Below are 17,938 nucleotides of genomic sequence, written 5' to 3' on the forward strand. Positions count from 1 at the left end.
ACACTGCAGTGGTCTCGGAAAGGAATAAACTACTCCAACAACTCACAACTTACCAACTGAACTTGCATTTCTATGTCACCAATTTCTTTTGTTAAAAAAAAAGATTGTCAAATAAATCGTCGTGCGTGGTTCCGAAGAAGTGGGCAGCATGCATGCATGCCTAGCAGGACGAAAATGACATTTTTAATAAAGTTCGTTGCCAAACTTGGTCAAATTTACAAATGGCCACTGATTCGAGCCAGCAAGTGGATGCAGAGAAAACTAGCCCGAGTGCGTGCCCCGATGGAGACAACATCGCGTTGGCGCAGCCGCCCTCGTTTCATTTGTTGGAAGGATAAGCATGTGCTTGGCAGCTATTGGCACTTGGCAGTCCACGCGAAGGTGACCCCTCGTGCTGTACCCAGACCTGTCGGCGGCGGCCGCCAGTAGGATGCTGTGCAGCCTCTGATGGCTGGGAATGGATCCATGGAAATGGAATTCTTTGGTATCCACTATCCAGCATGTGGACTTGTGGAGTTGGTATGGTTCGGTACAGGCATGTGTTCTGAATGGAAGAGAACGTACAGACGATCTTGCACGACCCTGATGAGCGCACTACGTAGGCGTAAATTCAGTGAGGCATGGACTAGGTTCTCAGGTGACGACTCCGATCCATTGGTCTTCTGGCTTCGTCAGGTTGGGTATTCTGAGATGATGTGGTCACACAAACTGTAGCAGGGATTGCAGATTAGGGTGCTGGTCATTGCGACGTGCGCCCACGCCCACGCCCACGCGCATCGCATCCTGCCTTTACCCGCTAATTGATAGCTAGCCATAGCCATTAGGTAACAGACACGGCACTCACTCATCATCATCAAAAGAAGCAACCACCTTTGGCAGCAGCTTCCTCCGTCCGTTCGGCTGGTACGCAGCCCTGCATCAACGTGGCCTAGTTGCAGCAGGCGGAGCTAGCACTCTCTCTGCCGATCGAGCAAGTTGAAGCCGTCCAGGCTCGCCTTTCAACAGGGCAAGAGTAGTGCTCCGCCGAGGAAGAGGAAAGCGAGCCATGCACACGCAGCACGGGATGTTTTGTTAATGGAGCACCCAGATATTTTACCTTCTTGTGGGATCCGCCTGTCATCTCCTTCTTTCTCCTCCTCATGTCGACCAGAGACGAGCTCCGCTCGTCCGCTCGCTCCGCCGTCGCCCCCTTCCTTCGATCTCCCTCCTCTGGCCACCATACCTCGATTTTGCGCGAGCATCTTCCCCAGCACCTCCTCCACCTTCCCCAACCCCCAGCCCAGCTTCTCCCGACCGAAATCGCCCCCGCCACCGCCGGTCACCATTGGAGCCGCTTGAAGCTTTGCTTCACAGTCGATCCGCTTTTTCGGTCATCCTCCGCCCGAACTGACCGCAAGGAATGATTCGTGGTGAGTTATTTGTGCTCCCCGGCCTTTTTCCCCTTCCGTTGTGCGCCGCCGGCGCCGGTGAACGGCTGCCACCGCCGCGCTTGCTGCCGCCTGTCGTGCGATGTTAAAAAGACGAACCGCGGATGGTCCGCTCAGGGGGGCCGGACAGTCCGCAAGTTAGGATAGAGTTTGTCCAGAGGCATTGTGTCTCTGGTGGTCTCGCGTAGATGAACCGTGGACGGTCCGCAAAGGAGGGCCGGACGGTCCGCCGGTAAGATTAGAAATTTGTCCAGAGACGTTGTTGTCTCTGGTGGATTGGCAGAGTGAACTGCGGACGGTCTGCTAATAGGGAGCGGATAGTCCGCCGGAGAGTTTTGAAATTCGTCTAGAGACGTCGTGGGTTCTGGTGGGTTGGCAAATGTGAACTGCGGATAGTCTGATACTGGATCGCGGACAATCCGTAGTATAGTTTTAAGTTTATCCAGAAACGTTGGTAGTTCTGGTAGGTCGACAAGGTTGAGCTGCGGACAGTCCGCTGCCGCATAGCGGACAGTCCGCCAGCTAGTTCATTTTGAGTGTGGTTCTTTTGTAAGTAGGGAAGTTTAGCTGCACTAATTTGTATCATATGCATGTGCATTAGCTGGCATTTCATATATATTCATGCATCTGCATTATTGCACCTCATTTAGGTACGCTAGATGTACACGTGTGGACGCGAAGTACGCGATGTTGGAGCCGAACCACAAGACGGTGTTCGATGGACATCTCCAGAAGTTGAAAGGACCCGCTGAAGCAACCGAAGACCCGGCCCAAGGTCAGAAGGGCACAAGGCCTTAATAGCATTAACACTGACTTAGTGTTACCCCCAGGCAAACCACGGTGCACATCCTATTATTTCAAATTATGACACCTAAATATGTCTTTATTATTTGTGCATTAGGTTTAGGAATTGTTTGGAACCCTGGTTGCATGATCTTTAGATTTCCTTGAGTTATACTAGTATGTATAGGACGATAGAAGTGCTATGCTTAATGGTTCCCGGTAGAAGACGAGTGCTCTCTTGTCACTCGCGAGATATAGGATGATTAGAAATCGAGTAATTTCCGGTTACTCGCGAGATATATGATATATTCATATTCCAGTACATGAGTTGTGTATTCGATATGGAATGGATAGAGAATTGAGACCGGACGAGAATGATAAGGATATGTAGGTATGGCAGCAGGACATGATTCCTGGGTGTCTTAGTCCCGTCTGTGTCGACTAAGGACCGTACCGTTGTTGGCCCTGCTGATCATGTTTGAATTGTACTAGCTGCATGCCGGGAGTAGGAGGTAGTCGAAACCGGTAAGCCGAGTACTGCCTTACTTCGAAAGTACAAGACTCCTTCCCACCCCTTAGGGTAGTCGAGTGGCCGCGGAGAATTGGGATGCATGCATTTACTTTTAGTGGTCTCTCGTAGGGCTCGGCTGACTATACGCTGGTGGGGCGGTCCTGTAGTTCCTGGCGGGGAGGGGAATGGTTGGTGCGTGTGGTCTGACGGGGCCTATGCATGCCGTGTTGGTTAGATCTACCTTGTAAGGTTAAATCGGATCGATTCGCCGTCAGTCGCTCTCGGATATAAGTACCTTGGTCACCGAGTCACATCGTAGTGTATGTTGGGCTGACAAGTTATAAATAGGAGGATTATTACATTGATTTAATACTTGTTGCTCCACCATATTTGCTATAGCTAGTTTATGCAAATGATAGATTATGGTTAATTTATATAAAATCTGGGGCTAAAATGATGAAAGTAAGGAATTACTCTAGTCGCTTTTTCTGTAAAATAACCACTAGCCAGATGTCTTGCATATCTAGATATGTGGGCTAAGTTATACCCACTGGTCGGGTAAGTCTTGCTGAGTATTAGTTGCTTAGAGTTTGTTATTTACCCTATTTCAGGTATAAGAATTGACCAGGTTTCACATCGGTGGGCTTGATGTGGCGCCTTGTCTTCACGTCTCGGTAGTTCTCGACTTATTTAGTTCGTTTTGTTCTTTCTCTAGTAAACATGCTCTGTTCTCTTCCGCTGCTATTTTTTCTTTTGTAAGTTTTAAATTTAAAGCTGTTTCGTAAAAGTCTTAATATTATTTACTATTTTACAATATTTTATCATACTGATACCTTCTGCGCTCGCCTTGTGCGAGACTTCTGGTGTGTTTCGATCGGCCTGTGGGTTGGAAACAGTCTGTCAAGTTATACTTAATTAAGCTAATACGTCTGATGTGTTTAAATAATGGCGGTTGCGCTTAATTAAGTGTTTTAACTCGGCGGGTCTGTCACAGTTAATTCGCTGGTCCTAAACCTGCTGGCTGTTAACCCCCCTCCCCCCCCCCCCCCCAGATTGAATTGTGAAGCTACGTGCCAGGACCAGGAGGGCAGGAGGGGTCACGATGACAGAGCGAGACGCGATGAACAGGTTGTGGAGAGCAGGACGACCTACCATGTCCATGGATGGAACGCGGGCGCCAGACGTACGCTCTACGCTGCAAGCCTGCACGGGATCGATGTTGATACACTGGAGGATGATGCGGTGCCTACTGAGTAGCAGCTAGCACACTGATATGCATGGCTGCTGGTTGCTGCTTCCCTTTCGTCTTTTTGCCTTCAGCGGGTGGAAGCGTCGCAGATGTATCACCGGCAACGACCTGCGATTGGTCCTGGTAGGGCTTTACGCCTTTATCCGCACGGATAGGAGATGGTTGCCTGATGAAATCAATCTGGATCAATGTGGGTTGCTAGCTAGCTTGCTTTGGAGAAAATAATGCACGCATGCAACGGACGCAACGCAAAGCTATTATCAGGCACTTGTAAGACATTCTTCTTTTTGTTTGTTTATTTGTTCTTTTTCTTTTGTACTGTTTTCCTTCCTATTATTTTTACTATTTATTTACAATACTTTGGTAGATATTTCTTTTTCATTAATTTGTTCGCAACGCTAAACTATTTATTCACTTTATAGATTAAATTGTTCCATCCTGTAGATCCATTTCTTCACGGTATTCATTTTTTTATTATTTATCATATATATATTTAAAAGTTTGCGAAGTGTAATATTTTGTTTGTTGCATATTATTATTTATTCGTTATATTAATCTTTTATTCACATAAAATAATTATTGTTCGTGTTCTTAAAATATTTGTTCCCAGTAGCTGAAATTAATTATTTAGTATTAGAAAAATATGTTAAAAAATATCGTGCAAACATAGACAAGTGTGGTCTTGTTTTGAAGATCTTTTCATAAAAAAGATAATGATACAATCCAAATTTAATCTGGACGCTCATTTTAATAATTATAATTTTTTTAGTTTCAGGAGTTGCATGTAGTGGATGACATCAGCATTTTCGTCTGCTTGTGCATGCATGCAACTGGCTTGCACCACACCACCAAGATAATGGTCGGTTCGAAATGAACTACTGCGGCCTCAGGTGATGGATTGGGAAACCATCACCTGAAGTGACACATAACCGCACATGGAAAAAAGAGTCCACATGCAATGTGTAATTGTCGAAAAGGAGACTCTATTTTCTTTTTAATTCTTCCTCAATTTTCATCTTTTTATTTATTTGTACTGACTCTCTGTTAATCTTGAGATTTATCGGCCCATCCTCCTATAGGTGTTTGTATGTATGTGCCTCGCCCTTGATAGTATGCTTGTGGGTAGACGTTCATAGGATGCTTGTGCGCAGGCATTCATAGATCTCTCTGAAAAAATGGAGGGAATAAAATCAATCCGGTTTGGATAAATAAAAAAACAAAGACTCAGCTCAGTTCAATTTGGGCTTTTCGATTTCCAAGAGAGAATTCAAACCTCATAATTATTAGACTTGATGGGCCTAGATTTGGTAGTTTGTTAACAAGCCCGTTGGATACGTGTCTATGAGCCTAGCCCAACGAGCAGTAGCGAAACATCGGATTATAGAAAGTCTGCCGTGCTCCCAACTCCCAGAGACCGAGAAGGATGCGGTTTCTTAGAGCAAGGTTAATAGTCACGTCGGCGGCTGGCGGGGAGGAATACAATAATGTTGATGAGCCCACTACTTCGACCAATGAAAGTACATGTCGAGCCTCTAAGTCGGCTTGAGCGGGCGTATGACCAAACGCCCACTCTCTTCTCTTTTGGTTCACGTAGACTCTCAGTTACCCATAATACTTGCTCTTATATGAGTATAGGTTTGTTTGTATGTAGAATGTTAGTGAGATGTGTGTGTATAGAGTGGATTTGCGTGCATATAAACTAGATACTATAGCTGAACTACCACAAATGCTATGACACTGCTTGTATAGCTTGTCTCTATAAAATATTTTAGAAAAACTATAGCGGTGCAGTACTGCAGTCCGATATGCTTTGAAAAAAGAAAAAAAAATTTACGACTTTGAAGGGAATCAGATCCAGCTATTGGTAGGTCGATATCGGCCCATGGTTTCTGAACAGATAAAGCGGAGAGTTAGATGATCAAGTCCACCACTGCTCACTCAAAAGCCTCCTAGCTCCATTTCCAACACAATAGAGGTAGAGTCCTGTGGTAACGAGTTAGCGACTGGTTTCTGGCAAATTTACTATCGATAGTCTTCTTATTGAGCCAGACACGACAGATTTATTTTCTGTAATTCTGACAGGCGATGCATTATATTTTTTTATAATTCTCCAGGCAGTATGCGGACGTTACATACCGTACCGGAGCGATCGAGGGAGCTGAGAAATACATGAAACTATACGGATACGAATAGAGTATAGACAAATTTCTTGTAAAAATATCATTCTGTATCACACTCCACCCGTTCCTTTCAATTTGGACATCAGTCTCGACGCCAGAGAGAAGAGATATTCTAGCTACGTGGTGGACTGGTGGATTATGGAATCTGATCCCATGGGTTCCGTGGCAGCAAGTCCGTGATCGGCTGATCCGGTCCAGACGGTCTTGCTTCCAACGTCAACCTCTCCGGCGTAGCAGTATCTTGGAACTCAAGTTTCTCAAAGGTATTCATGGCACCGGCACTATATTCGAACGGCCCAGATCACACGGCGGCTCCAAACAACAGCACCAGTCGATGATCCCAGCCGTCGCCTCGCGTTAACGGAAAGCGGAAGCCAACAAAACCCGTCGGCCGTCGCACACCGTGTGTGTGACGCGCATGCCCACGCGCCCCCCGCTGGTGGGCCCGGCCCGCACAAGTGGGCCTCGGTATATAGCAGCACTAGTGGGTGGTGACTTGGGTTTAGTCCAAACCCACGCCCGCCCTCCAGAATCCCAATCCCCCCACCCAAAACGAGGCACGAGCACCTCTCGCCGCCGCGCTCCGCTGCCTTTTCCTCTCGCCGGAATCCTAAACCCTAGCGCGCGCGGGTGCTCGTCGGGGCCGCTCGCCGGAGCCGGGAGCGGGAGGGAAGGAGGAGAAGATGGGCACCGGGGGAGACGGGGAGAAGGCGGCGCCGGCGCTGCCGCTGGAGGCGCTGCTGGCGCTCGGGCTCGACCAGCGCACCGCGGAGAACGCGCTCGTCAACAGCAAGGTCACCGCCAACCTCGCCGCCGTCATAGCCGAGGTCAGGATCGCTGTCCGGTCTCCGCTGGTGGTAGTCTCTATTGTTGATGTGGAATTTCGGGGTTTAATTTGGATTTTAGCTTGTTCCGGGTGTGTGATTTGTTGGCACAATTATGGGTGCGGAGTAGGTGCCCATTTTTATTTTGTACAAATGCACGTTATATATGATATATGTTTTAGAATCCGTACTGCCTAATTTAGCTAATTCCGGCTTGATTGTGAACTGTGGCGAGTAATTTTGGTTCCTAGTTTTGCAAATCTGCTACCGATTTAGCGTTTTGTTGCAGCACCATCTGGTCCGTGCTTGCTTGATTTCAGCTGTACCGTCTGTGTGATCCTTTGCCAAAAGTTTTTTCTAGGCTTGCCTCGTGCTGCCACATTTAGCCCTTTCCCCCACCTATAAACCTGTTTAGATAATGCTGCACTGCTGCAGTACTTTATGACTTGTCCAGTGGAACTTGTCATTTTCTATCTAGTGTGTCCGGTTGAATTCGGTACAACACGATGTTATTTAGGATAGGAATTCAGACATCATGATTGCTCATGCTAGTTATTAGGGTCACCTTCTTCATGAACTTAGCATAACTGTTGATGTTATCTTATTGTTATTCTAACATCTTGCACTGCTAATCTCTTGAAAACATGCTGCTTTGTCCTTTTTAATTAACTGGTCTTACCTGTCAACAGGCTGGTATAAAGGAATGTGACAAATCAGTTGGCAATCTTCTCTATGCAGTAAGCACCTGGACCAATGAATCATGCGTCTATTAGTTTTGGATTTTTTTTACAGTAGTTGAAGTTATTTTTTATACGTAACTCCTAAGTCTGAACTTATGTGTGAATCAGGTCGCCACTAAGTACCCAACTAATGCACTTGTTCATCGTCCTGCCCTTATTAAATATGTCTTGTCAACAAAGGTATGCCCCTGTTTTTATTATTGAATTCTGTGTGTTCGTTTTGTGGGTGCCAACATAGTGTTTTCTTACTCCAGTCAGTCTTGATTATGTGAACATGAAATCCCTTTTCAGATAAAGAACCCTGCACAACTGGATGCTGCTCTGTCATTTCTTTCTAATACTGGTCCTGATTCTCTGGATGTCAAGAAGTTTGAAGAAGCATGTGGTGTAGGTATGTTTCCATTGAATTGTTTGATGCTGCACCAGGTTATAATATGCGTTATACATAACTCTTAGAATTTTTTGATGCTGCACCGGGTTTACCAGGTTATAATATGCGCTATACTGAGGATTTGTTTTATACATATGTTTGCTGATTGAGAGGCTTTGTTGTTGCTGCTGCTATATGTTTGCTGATTGAATTATACATTTTCTGATTGAATGTAAAGATGGAACTGGAAGCTCTCACAGGAAGTAGTTTTTTCTTAGACTCTCAGTCCATTTGATTTGAAACACTAGACGTTATGAGAATAATGATTTCATTGATAAGTTTGACTATTGGATAACGAACGACACTACTTTTGTTAATAGTTTATTTGTAGTCCATATTACTTGACTATCTTATAACTAGGCCACAATGCTGTGCCTGCAGGTGTGGTTGTTTCTATTGAGGAGATTAAGTCAACTGTTACTGATGTACTTGAGGAGAATATGGAAGCTATAAAGGAGCAGCGGTATCACATAAATGGTTCGGCTTCCAATCCAACTTGCACGATAAATTGCAACCAAATTTATAATCTAAAATCTGCATTATGCTCACTGTTTTATGTCATATTGGATCACAAACACACTTTTAGTTAATTTAGTAATTTTCTAATCGCTGACCATCAGAACTAATCCTTAATCTCGTCCTTTTCCTCAGTTGGTACCCTATGCGGACAGGTTAGGAAGAGACACCCGTGGGGTGATGCTAAGGCAATAAAGGTGCAAAGCAATTATCTATACAAAACATAATTGTTCGGTCTGTGTTTTATTGTTTTTAACATCAGCACATTCTGCTTGCACAGGAGGAAATTGACAGGAGGCTTGCAGAAATACTAGGCCCGAAGACAGAAGCTGACAATATAAAACCTGTGAAAAAGAAGAAGGAAAAACCAGTAAAAGTCGAGGTTGGCAAGCTGCCCATCCAAGTTTACAGTAGTGTGGTTTGATTTATTGATGACTTGGTTATGGTTTCTGTGTAATGCAGGAGAAAAAAGTTGAAGTTGCCACTTCTGCTCCACCATCTGAGGAGGAATTGAACCCATATACTATATTTCCCCAGCCAGAAGAAAACTTTAAGGTATGCTCCACTCTTCTTGGACATATAAATCATAATTATACACCCAAGCACCTTGGTCATTTTGTTAATTTGTTTTTTTCCCATCACAATGAGTTTACTTCAGCGATTTTTTTTCTTATGATTTAGGTTCATACAGAAATATTTTTCAGCAGTGGAAATATATGGAGAGCACATAACACAAAAGAACTTTTAGAAAAACATCTGAAGGCAACTGGAGGAAAAGTGATGACCCGTTTCCCACCAGAACCTAATGGATATCTTCATATTGGTCATGCCAAGGTTTTAATAATCTCGATGAATGCATTTCCATGCACACCATAATTTTAAAATTGAGGTATCCGCTTACATGTTTCATCACACAGGCCATGTTTATTGATTTTGGGCTGGCGAAGGAGCGAAATGGTCATTGCTACCTTAGGTAATGAGATTTCCATTGGGAATGGTTTCCTCTAGCAAACTTACGACTCCTACGAATGTTCATGGCTGTTAATGCTGCTATAGGGAGTATATAATTATAGTATAGAATGCATTAGAAGAGTTCCTTTTCTTCTTTGTCCTTTCCTAGTTTTATGTCGTAGATCATGGAAATTTATGCCTGTCTTGTTTATACGACATTTATTTACCCCCTACATTTCTGTGAGACTTGTGCTTGGTTTTTACTTCATTTATAGTTTGTAGATATTGTTATTGCCTCAGTTCGCCTAAGGTTGTTAGCCCATGTGGTGCGAAGCAACCGGCGGCACTCCACAGGTGGGGGGTTCGAACCCCCACCGGGGCGAATTTCCCCGCCTGTGGGAAAAAACCCCCCTCGCTGTGCTTCTGATAGCTTGGGCTGTGTAGTCAGCCTGGCCCGGCTTGGCGTCACGGTTTCCCGGCCCAGTGGGTAACGGTCCCGGCCCGGGTAACGGTTCCAGGAAATGGCACCAGACCCAAGGTCAGAAAGAGCCGGGGTTCGGGGGGTTTCTCGGCCTGCGTTAGAAGGCCTCCTTATAAGAATGCTCGGGGGGCGGCTAGCCCCTCGCAGGTCGAGTTTTTTTTATTGCCTCAGTTCTTTTCCATTTTTTTGTTTGTTTGAATAAAGGTTTGATGACACAAATCCAGAAGCTGAAAAGAAAGAGTATATAGATCACATTCAGGAAATTGTCCATTGGATGGGATGGGAGCCCTACAAAGTAACATACACTAGTGACTATTTCCAAGCTTTGTATGAGCATGCTATTGAGTTAATACGGAAAGGGCTAGCCTACGTGGATCACCAGGTATATTCCACCTCATTTTCATTGTTTGATCCAATAGTGATTTAAGCGCACATGACCTGTGCCATTGTAGGGAAAAGGATATTTGTATTGAGTCCTTGAGAAATAAAATGCCTGCTTAGTAACTTGTGTCTACTTACCAGACTGCTGAAGAAATCAAGGAGTACAGGGAAAAGAAGATGAATAGTCCATGGAGAGATAGGCCAATTGAAGAGTCACTGAAATTGTTTGAAGACATGAGGCGTGGGTTGATTGCTGAGGGTGCAGCAACTCTCCGAATGAAGCAGGACATGCAGAATGAGAACAAAAATATGTCTGACTTAATAGCATATAGAATAAAAGTAAGTGACAGTGCTCATCTATAATAACCTAATTCTCGTAACACAGAGCACTTGAATTCATTATCTGTACACATACAGTTCACCCCTCATCCACATGCTGGCGACAAGTGGTGTATCTATCCAAGTTATGACTACGCTCATTGCATGGTGGATTCTCTTGAAAACATCACACATTCGGTAATTTTCCTGTTCCTTTTCCTAATAGTTTTGAGCTGGGTTAACAATAACATGGGAGGAACTAAGCGTGTTTATTTCCTTATTGTTAGTTGTGCACGCTTGAGTTTGACATTCGTCGCCCTTCATACTACTGGCTGCTTGTTGCCTTGGGCCTCTATCAGCCATATGTGTGGGAATATTCGAGGCTGAACATATCAAATACTGTGATGTCTAAAAGAAAGGCAAGTCAATGAAGCTAAATGAGAAGAACATGCTATTCTAGTTGATTTGATGATGTGTTGTTATTAATAATGTCATTATGTCATAGCATTGTCCATCTGACCTTGTTCTGTTTGCAGTTGAATCGACTTGTGACGGAGAAATGGGTAGATGGGTGGGATGATCCCCGCTTGTTGACATTGGCAGGACTCCGGCGGCGGGGAGTATCATCAACTGCGATTAATTCGTTTATCCGTGGAATTGGCATAACAAGAAGGTACAAATACGAGTTGCTGTTATGGAACACTTGCACATGGTTTGGTCTATCCATAATTACGTAACTATTGACACCTATTATTCTGCTTTTCTGAATGTATTTTTTTGTGTTTATATACAGTGACAATAGCTTAATTCGCGTTGACCGCCTGGAATATCACATCAGGGAAGAGCTTAACAAAACAGCTCCTCGAACCATGGTTGTTTTGCGCCCTCTAAAGGTTTGGTGTTCAGTTCCTGTTCGGGATCATGCCATCATTTTGTAGTCCATTATCACTCATTGTGTGTCTTTTTTAACTTTAGGTTGTAATAACCAACTTGGAAGAAGGAAAAGTACTGGACCTAGATGGGAAAATGTGGCCTGATGCTTCTGATACTGATGCTTCCTCCCACTATAAGGTGCCTCTCATTTCCACTGTACAAGAACAATCTCTTGTTGCTGTGCTTCAATTTAAAATGCTGTGTGAAATGTTCTTTAAGGAAACCAAAATTCTTACTCATAAATGTATCACATTTTTTCATTCTGCAGGTTCCTTTCTCAAGAACTGTCTACATTGAGAAAACTGATTTTCGCCTAAAGGACTCAAAAGATTACTATGGGCTAGCCCCTGGTAAATCTGTCATGCTAAGGTACCCCCCCCCTCCCCCCTCCTCCCCCTCCCCTTTTTTTTGAGAAAGTTTATCTGGATCCACTTGCCTATCTATTTCACCTGCTATATATTTACAGTAAAATGACTTTTTTCCCCTTTGGTTGCTAGGTATGCATTCCCCATAAAATGCACAGATGTTATCTATGGTGATAGTCCTGATGATATTGTCGAAATTCGAGCTGAATATGACCCTTTGAAGACTTCTAAACTTAAGGTAACAGTCCACTGGAATCTCTTTGAAACTTTTTTTCTCGAATGCGCAGGAGAGCTGCGCATCAATATATTAAGAAGAAAGAAAAGGGGGGAAAGAGCCCCCAACAAAAATGTTACAGGGATAAAGGGTCTGTAACACACCACACCCTAGGAAGAACACACTCTCTTAGACACACTAAACACTTAAAGGACCAGACCACCTGCACAGGGCAATTAGGAGGTGGGAGCTAGGGCAAGGAGATAAGAAACTCCTCGAGCCCCAACTACAGACCACAGTTGGACCTCTTCTCTAAAGGCTGCCATGACCCGGGATAAATTAGGAGTTCCTCCATCAAACACAGTAATTCCTGTGCTTCCACACTAACCAAGATCCTAGAATAATGATGGAATTGATTCCCTTTTGAACCTGACCCGAGAACCTGCTGCTAGTTTCCCCCCACCAATGAATAAAGCAGTGATCATCCAACTGTGGCGCCAAGGTTTGCAGCCCAAACTGCTGCAAGGTGTGGACCCAGAACTGTCGGGTGAAGACACAGGAGACCAATAAGTGATCAATTGTTTCTCCAACCTGATCACAAAGTGGGCATTTCGGTGGGTGGTTAAGGCCCCATCTCTTTGAAACTGTGTGAGCTTGATTCTGCTATTTGGACATTTTGCAGATAAGATAAATCTAGTTGGGGTACTCGACTTCATTTAGATGACTGACTTGGCTTGCAATTCTTACAGGGTGTTCTGCACTGGGTTGCTGAGCCAACACCTGGCGTCGAGCCTTTAAAGGTGGAAGTTAGATTGTTCGAAAAACTGTTCATGTCAGAGGTATTGTGCGGCTTACATTGTTACTCATATTTCAAGTGCTTGTTACACCGAAAGTCACCGACATTTTTGTTGCTCTGCATTTGTGCTTGTTACACCGAAAGTCACTGACATTTTTGTTGCTCTGCATTTAGAATCCCGGTGAATTGGAAAATTGGCTGGGGGATCTTAACCCGAACTCAAAAGAGGTGATAAAGGATGCTTATGCTGTACCGTCACTTGCCACTGCAGTTCTGGGTGACAAGTTCCAGTTTGAGCGCCTTGGTAATTTCAGAACTAGACAACCTACATATGCTTTTACATCATTCATTGGGTTTTCTCGACTCAACTAACCGATCTACCTTGTTCTGGTTTTAGGCTACTTTGCTGTGGATACTGACTCCACGCCGGAGAAGCTTGTGTTCAACAGAACAGTTACCCTCCGTGATTCATTTGGGAAAGCTGGACCCAAGTGACTTCTATCTAATTTTGAGTTTTGATTGGGTGCAGACTGCAGAGGCGCACCTGAGCCATACAATTTGTGAAGGAAATGATAGTGTAATCCATGAAACAGTTTAAAGGCCTTTCTCCTTGTAAAATGTGCATGTGAATGCAGCTTGTTTGCTTTGGTTGAAATCTGATTTTGTATGATCGTATCAGTGCTGGTGTACCCAATTTGTGCAAAAAGCTACAAATACATATGATTTAGGATGTCAGCAGTTAAACGCTACATATATACTATCATAATTTGGAATACCAAAGGTTAGTTTTTTAATTGTTAATTGAAAGTTAATCTGGATTGTCTCTTGTTCTTTTTTAGACAATTAGCGCGGCACTTTCTATAGCGAGCTGAAGTTACTGACTGAAGTCGTGGCAAACTTTCCCTTAAAAGTAGGGAAGGCAAGCAGGCGAACATAAGTGTCTGAATTTTGAAACATGACACACATCATATACTACTAGCGTACGCACAAAAGTGTTTAAATTTTGAAATATGACACATGCTTTGAGTGTTAGAAAATTTGAAAGATCAGTCGCGTGATGGCAATAGACAAACTGGCATACTACACGGCAAAATAAACCACCAGGACGGGACATGCCATCTCAATCCTAAGTCCTAAGCAGTCATAAAAATCATCTAATCTACCATTCTATCTAACTCAGAGCTGTACAAAATTTGGGCAAGGTGCGATTAAGCGCATCCGTTGCCTTGATCGCACTCTCAATCTAAGGCAGGATCAGACGTGCCGAGCTGATGCTCGTGGACCGAAGCATTATTCTTTCTGTGCCAGGGCTCGCTGATTCTATCGTCAGCAGTTGCCCGAACCCCAGACCCTGTTGAGAAACAAAAATTTCCACGTGAGCCTCCACCAAATTGGAATAATTCCTTCTATAATAATGTCAGCCATTCGTTCAACTAAGGAAAACAAAAGGGACAGGACCAACCGGCAACTCTGAGCGGTTGTACCCAATTTGCCTTACTGTTCGTTGCAATCCTTCCTGCACCAACGAAAAAAAAAGAGAATAAAAAAACAGGTCTGCACACATGATCAGTGCTATTGAAGCAATAATGAACAGCACTGGTCATGCTCCAGGACTCGTCACTCAGAAAAACATCAACCGAATTTCTTCTTCTATTCTTTCTGACAGTTTTGCATTTGGCAGCATTCTCTTGGCATGAGTTTTGTAGGTGAATGCAGTCGATATATCAAAAATAAACTATAGGTAGATTAAAATATAGTGGGGTTGGGAAGGACAATGAGCTGTCAACAAAATATACTTGAAAAACAAGTCTAGCACAATTCGTATTCTTTTTTCTATCTATATGATTTTCTACAACAACAATATAGGATGCATGGTGTAATTCAACTCCAAGATGTTGGCACCAGAAATAGGGGATACATACCAAGCGTTCTGGCAGCTTCTGACCCCTTTGTTCTATGAACTTGCAAAGATAATCCACAGCCGCACATGAATAGCTCTGTTGATAAGATATTATTAGTCATCATCAAGGAAGAACAGACAGTACTTTACTGCTCTTTGTTTATATCATCCATTAAGGGAAGATCATGGAATCCTTTACTTCCACTGTCTTACAACAAATTGAAGATTATGCAAATGGTGCTAAAAAAAGGTAATAAGTTACCTGTTTTGCTTCAATTGAATCCATCTTTTCATCCTGCAGAAACAGCAGATAAATGTATGCTAAGACAACCGCAAAAGTGAAAATGAGAGAGAATCAAATGCAAGTCCATTTGCTTACCAGACCGATAACCATATTTTTTATTTTATCCATGTCTGATCCAATGTTCTTGATTTTCAACTTTGCACCAGTAACCTGAATGAAGGGGGCATATGAGATTACAAGCACTAGCACATTCATATTATGTGAAATTACTCAAAAATAACTTCACATCGGTGTACGGACATCCACACCAGTTGTGGTTCAATAAGTGTACATTCTTCCAGGATTACGAAAGTTCAAGAAATACCTGATCTTTTATCTGGCCAGAAATCTCCTTCTGCTGCTCCAATTTATCATCCACGTGCTGAATGCGCTGGGACAAGTGCTTTTTAGCGGCCTGCACAAGTTGGCATTAAATACGTTTAGAATAAATTAGTTGAGAATCCCACAAGCTACTTTTGAGGAGTACAGAGCCTCAAAATTCAAAATAACATTGAATTTTCTTTCTAATTTATTGAGATAATACTTCATTTAAATCTTAGTTCAGCATCCAACTAATTTATTGTGGCACAACATTATCTAGAAGCCTATACTGTTAATCTTCACACATTCTTAATAATTAAGGGAAATCAGACGCTGACTTTGCTAGGAAGGGACGCTGTTAATACTTACAGCAAGAGAGCCCTGCACTTGTTCCAGATGCTTAGTCATACTTGCAACAGCATTAGCCATATTGCGCTTGGTGACATACATAAGGCTAGAGAAGGTGATACCCTGAAAAATATGCAGGTCCAGGAAAAATTATGGTTAATCAAACAAAAACCACTAACTCCAAAAAGTACTCAACCAGAACAAAACAAGCTCAAGTAAATAAAAATGGTTTAAAATAATATATAGCATTTGTTTAATGTAACTATGTATAATGGTATACAACAATGACGTCATCTAGCAAAATTTTGGATTTCATGAGACTTCATATAGTTCAACAAAAATGCACACATACTTCATATAGTTCATACAATTTTTTTTTCATTTTGGAAGGAACAACACCGGACACATGCGTTTTCTGCTATATCTATAGAGGTTGACAAAATAAAAATTTCGTTAAAACCATTATAACTGTCATTGACGGGTTCAGACTTACATTCCACCACATGTAACAATAGCTGACTGCACCAACAGCCGCAACAGGTAATATCAAAGCTGATCCGACTGCCAAGAGAAGAAATGAGGGTTTTAATCATTACAAAACATAAACAAAAGGCAGGCTTATATTCACAAAATGGCTAGTGCGCACAAAATTTATTTATATTCATGCACAACTTTACATCTAATATGCAGTGCAGGCTTATGTTGGCACATGCCTGTTAGGTACCAAATTACAGAAGAGATGTTCAGTTTGTTTGCATGCAGTGCAGGCTTATATTGGCACATGCATGTTTGTTGTTTGGTACCAAATTACAGAAGAGATGTTCAGTTTGTTCGCATGCAGTGCAGGCTTATGTTGGCACATGCATGTTTGGTACCAAATTACAGAAGTGATGTTCAGTTTATTTGTTCGCATGCAGTGGATTTAGTAAAGGACGACGATTCAATGCATGCTAAGACAGGATTGGAACATTGGATGGTAAGACAGCAAAACTAAGTGTGGGAAGAAGAAACAATCTCAGCGCAGCTGAGTTTGACATACCTCCGCCGTTGCCCATATCCATCTGAATAACAGCATTATTATATGCTAGTTGCCGAACATCCCTAGCCAGCATAGCAATTTGGGACTGCAAAGCCTCCTACAACAAATCGGAGCACAAGCGCACAAGCCATACGGGGGTGAGATCGATCATCAATGAACACTGCATTATTATAATTATTGTAGATTCACAAGCGCAGCGTTGAGCGCAATGACGTACAGCAGCGGCGTCGGCCGCAACGGCTTCCCCCGATCCCGCCGCGTCCGCTCCCTTCTCGCGCGCAGACCCCTGCGAGACCACCGCCAGCCACGCGGATCAGGATTCAGCGCACACAAGCATGGATCGAGAACCAAACCAACGTAACCACTCCGAGGGATCGATCGGAGGAGCGGCATGGCGCGCGATCGATGGAGGAAGCACCGTGATTTCTAACCACACGCACGCACCTGAAGCTCGGCGAGGATTACGGCGACTTTGGGGTTGCTGGCGGCGATCACCCCTGCAGCGCACGATCGAACAGAAAAAAAAAGTGAGGGAAAAGCAAAGCAAAGCGGGCTGCCGGCGAGCGGGTAAGAACCGAAGCCGATGAAACCACCGGCGTGTATGTATGGCATTACGCACCAACGCCGATGAGGAGGGCGGCTCGGCCGATTTGCACCATCGCCATTGCGTTGGCTCCGCGCGCGCCCCGCGGCGGGTAGTCGGACCACGAGGCGGCGAACGGATCGGAGGAGGAAGGCGAACCTCTAAAGTGCTAAACCCTAGCTTGCTTGGGCAGGGGGTTAAGGCGCCGCACGCTTTATCGAGGGGATCAGGCCATCAGGGGAACTCGGATCGTGATTGCACAACGAATCGAGCGAGGGCCGCGCGCGCGTGTCCAAGACGGACTCGTGGCTGCGGCCACTTCCGAACTTTCCTAATTCCTACTGGTCTGGCGGTCTCTCGCGGGT

At 44.0% G+C, this 17,938-nt stretch overlaps 2 protein-coding genes across 2 annotated transcripts; one reads left to right on the forward strand and one right to left on the reverse strand.

The window, feature by feature from the left end:
- The first annotated feature begins 6,648 nt into the window (after window positions 1–6,648).
- On the forward strand, window positions 6,649–13,900 carry LOC120672798 (glutamine--tRNA ligase-like). Its single transcript, XM_039953390.1, has 22 exons — window positions 6,649–6,977; window positions 7,664–7,711; window positions 7,823–7,894; window positions 8,006–8,105; window positions 8,526–8,621; window positions 8,796–8,857; window positions 8,941–9,042; window positions 9,123–9,215; window positions 9,342–9,494; window positions 9,578–9,633; window positions 10,297–10,474; window positions 10,615–10,812; window positions 10,891–10,989; window positions 11,079–11,210; window positions 11,328–11,464; window positions 11,585–11,684; window positions 11,767–11,862; window positions 11,993–12,093; window positions 12,222–12,327; window positions 13,053–13,142; window positions 13,274–13,403; window positions 13,497–13,900. The coding sequence occupies exons 1-22, from the start codon at window positions 6,834–6,836 to the stop codon at window positions 13,592–13,594; spliced, it is 2,391 nt and encodes a 796-aa protein (XP_039809324.1). The 5' UTR covers window positions 6,649–6,833; the 3' UTR covers window positions 13,595–13,900.
- Window positions 13,901–14,072: 172 nt separating this feature from the next.
- On the reverse strand, window positions 14,073–17,879 carry LOC120672799. Its single transcript, XM_039953391.1, has 12 exons — window positions 17,610–17,879; window positions 17,435–17,487; window positions 17,208–17,276; window positions 16,991–17,087; window positions 16,445–16,512; window positions 15,973–16,074; window positions 15,608–15,697; window positions 15,379–15,453; window positions 15,262–15,294; window positions 15,022–15,096; window positions 14,562–14,615; window positions 14,073–14,450 (listed from the first exon to the last, which is right to left on the reverse strand). The coding sequence occupies exons 1-12, from the start codon at window positions 17,653–17,655 to the stop codon at window positions 14,343–14,345; spliced, it is 870 nt and encodes a 289-aa protein (XP_039809325.1). The 5' UTR covers window positions 17,656–17,879; the 3' UTR covers window positions 14,073–14,342.
- Window positions 17,880–17,938: the final 59 nt, after the last annotated feature.

Source organism: Panicum virgatum, chromosome 5N (assembly GCF_016808335.1).
Source record: "Panicum virgatum strain AP13 chromosome 5N, P.virgatum_v5, whole genome shotgun sequence".
NCBI classification, from domain to species: Eukaryota; Viridiplantae; Streptophyta; class Magnoliopsida; order Poales; family Poaceae; genus Panicum; species Panicum virgatum.

Excerpts from the sequence above, each read along its gene's own strand:
- LOC120672799 (XM_039953391.1), bottom strand. The coding sequence starts at position 17,655 with ATGGCGATGGTGCAAATCGGCCGAGCCGCCCTCCTCATCGGCGTTG. Across the intron at positions 16,075-16,444 it reads ATTGTTACATGTGGTGGAAT|GGTATCACCTTCTCTAGCCT; the intron begins GTAAGTCTGAAC and ends CATATTTTTCAG. Across the intron at positions 15,454-15,607 it reads CTGGCCAGATAAAAGATCAG|GTTACTGGTGCAAAGTTGAA; the intron begins GTATTTCTTGAA and ends CCCTTCATTCAG.
- LOC120672798 (XM_039953390.1), top strand. The coding sequence starts at position 6,834 with ATGGGCACCGGGGGAGACGGGGAGAAGGCGGCGCCGGCGCTGCCGCTG. Across the intron at positions 10,475-10,614 it reads TAGCCTACGTGGATCACCAG|ACTGCTGAAGAAATCAAGGA; the intron begins GTATATTCCACC and ends TCTACTTACCAG. Across the intron at positions 10,813-10,890 it reads TAATAGCATATAGAATAAAA|TTCACCCCTCATCCACATGC; the intron begins GTAAGTGACAGT and ends GTACACATACAG.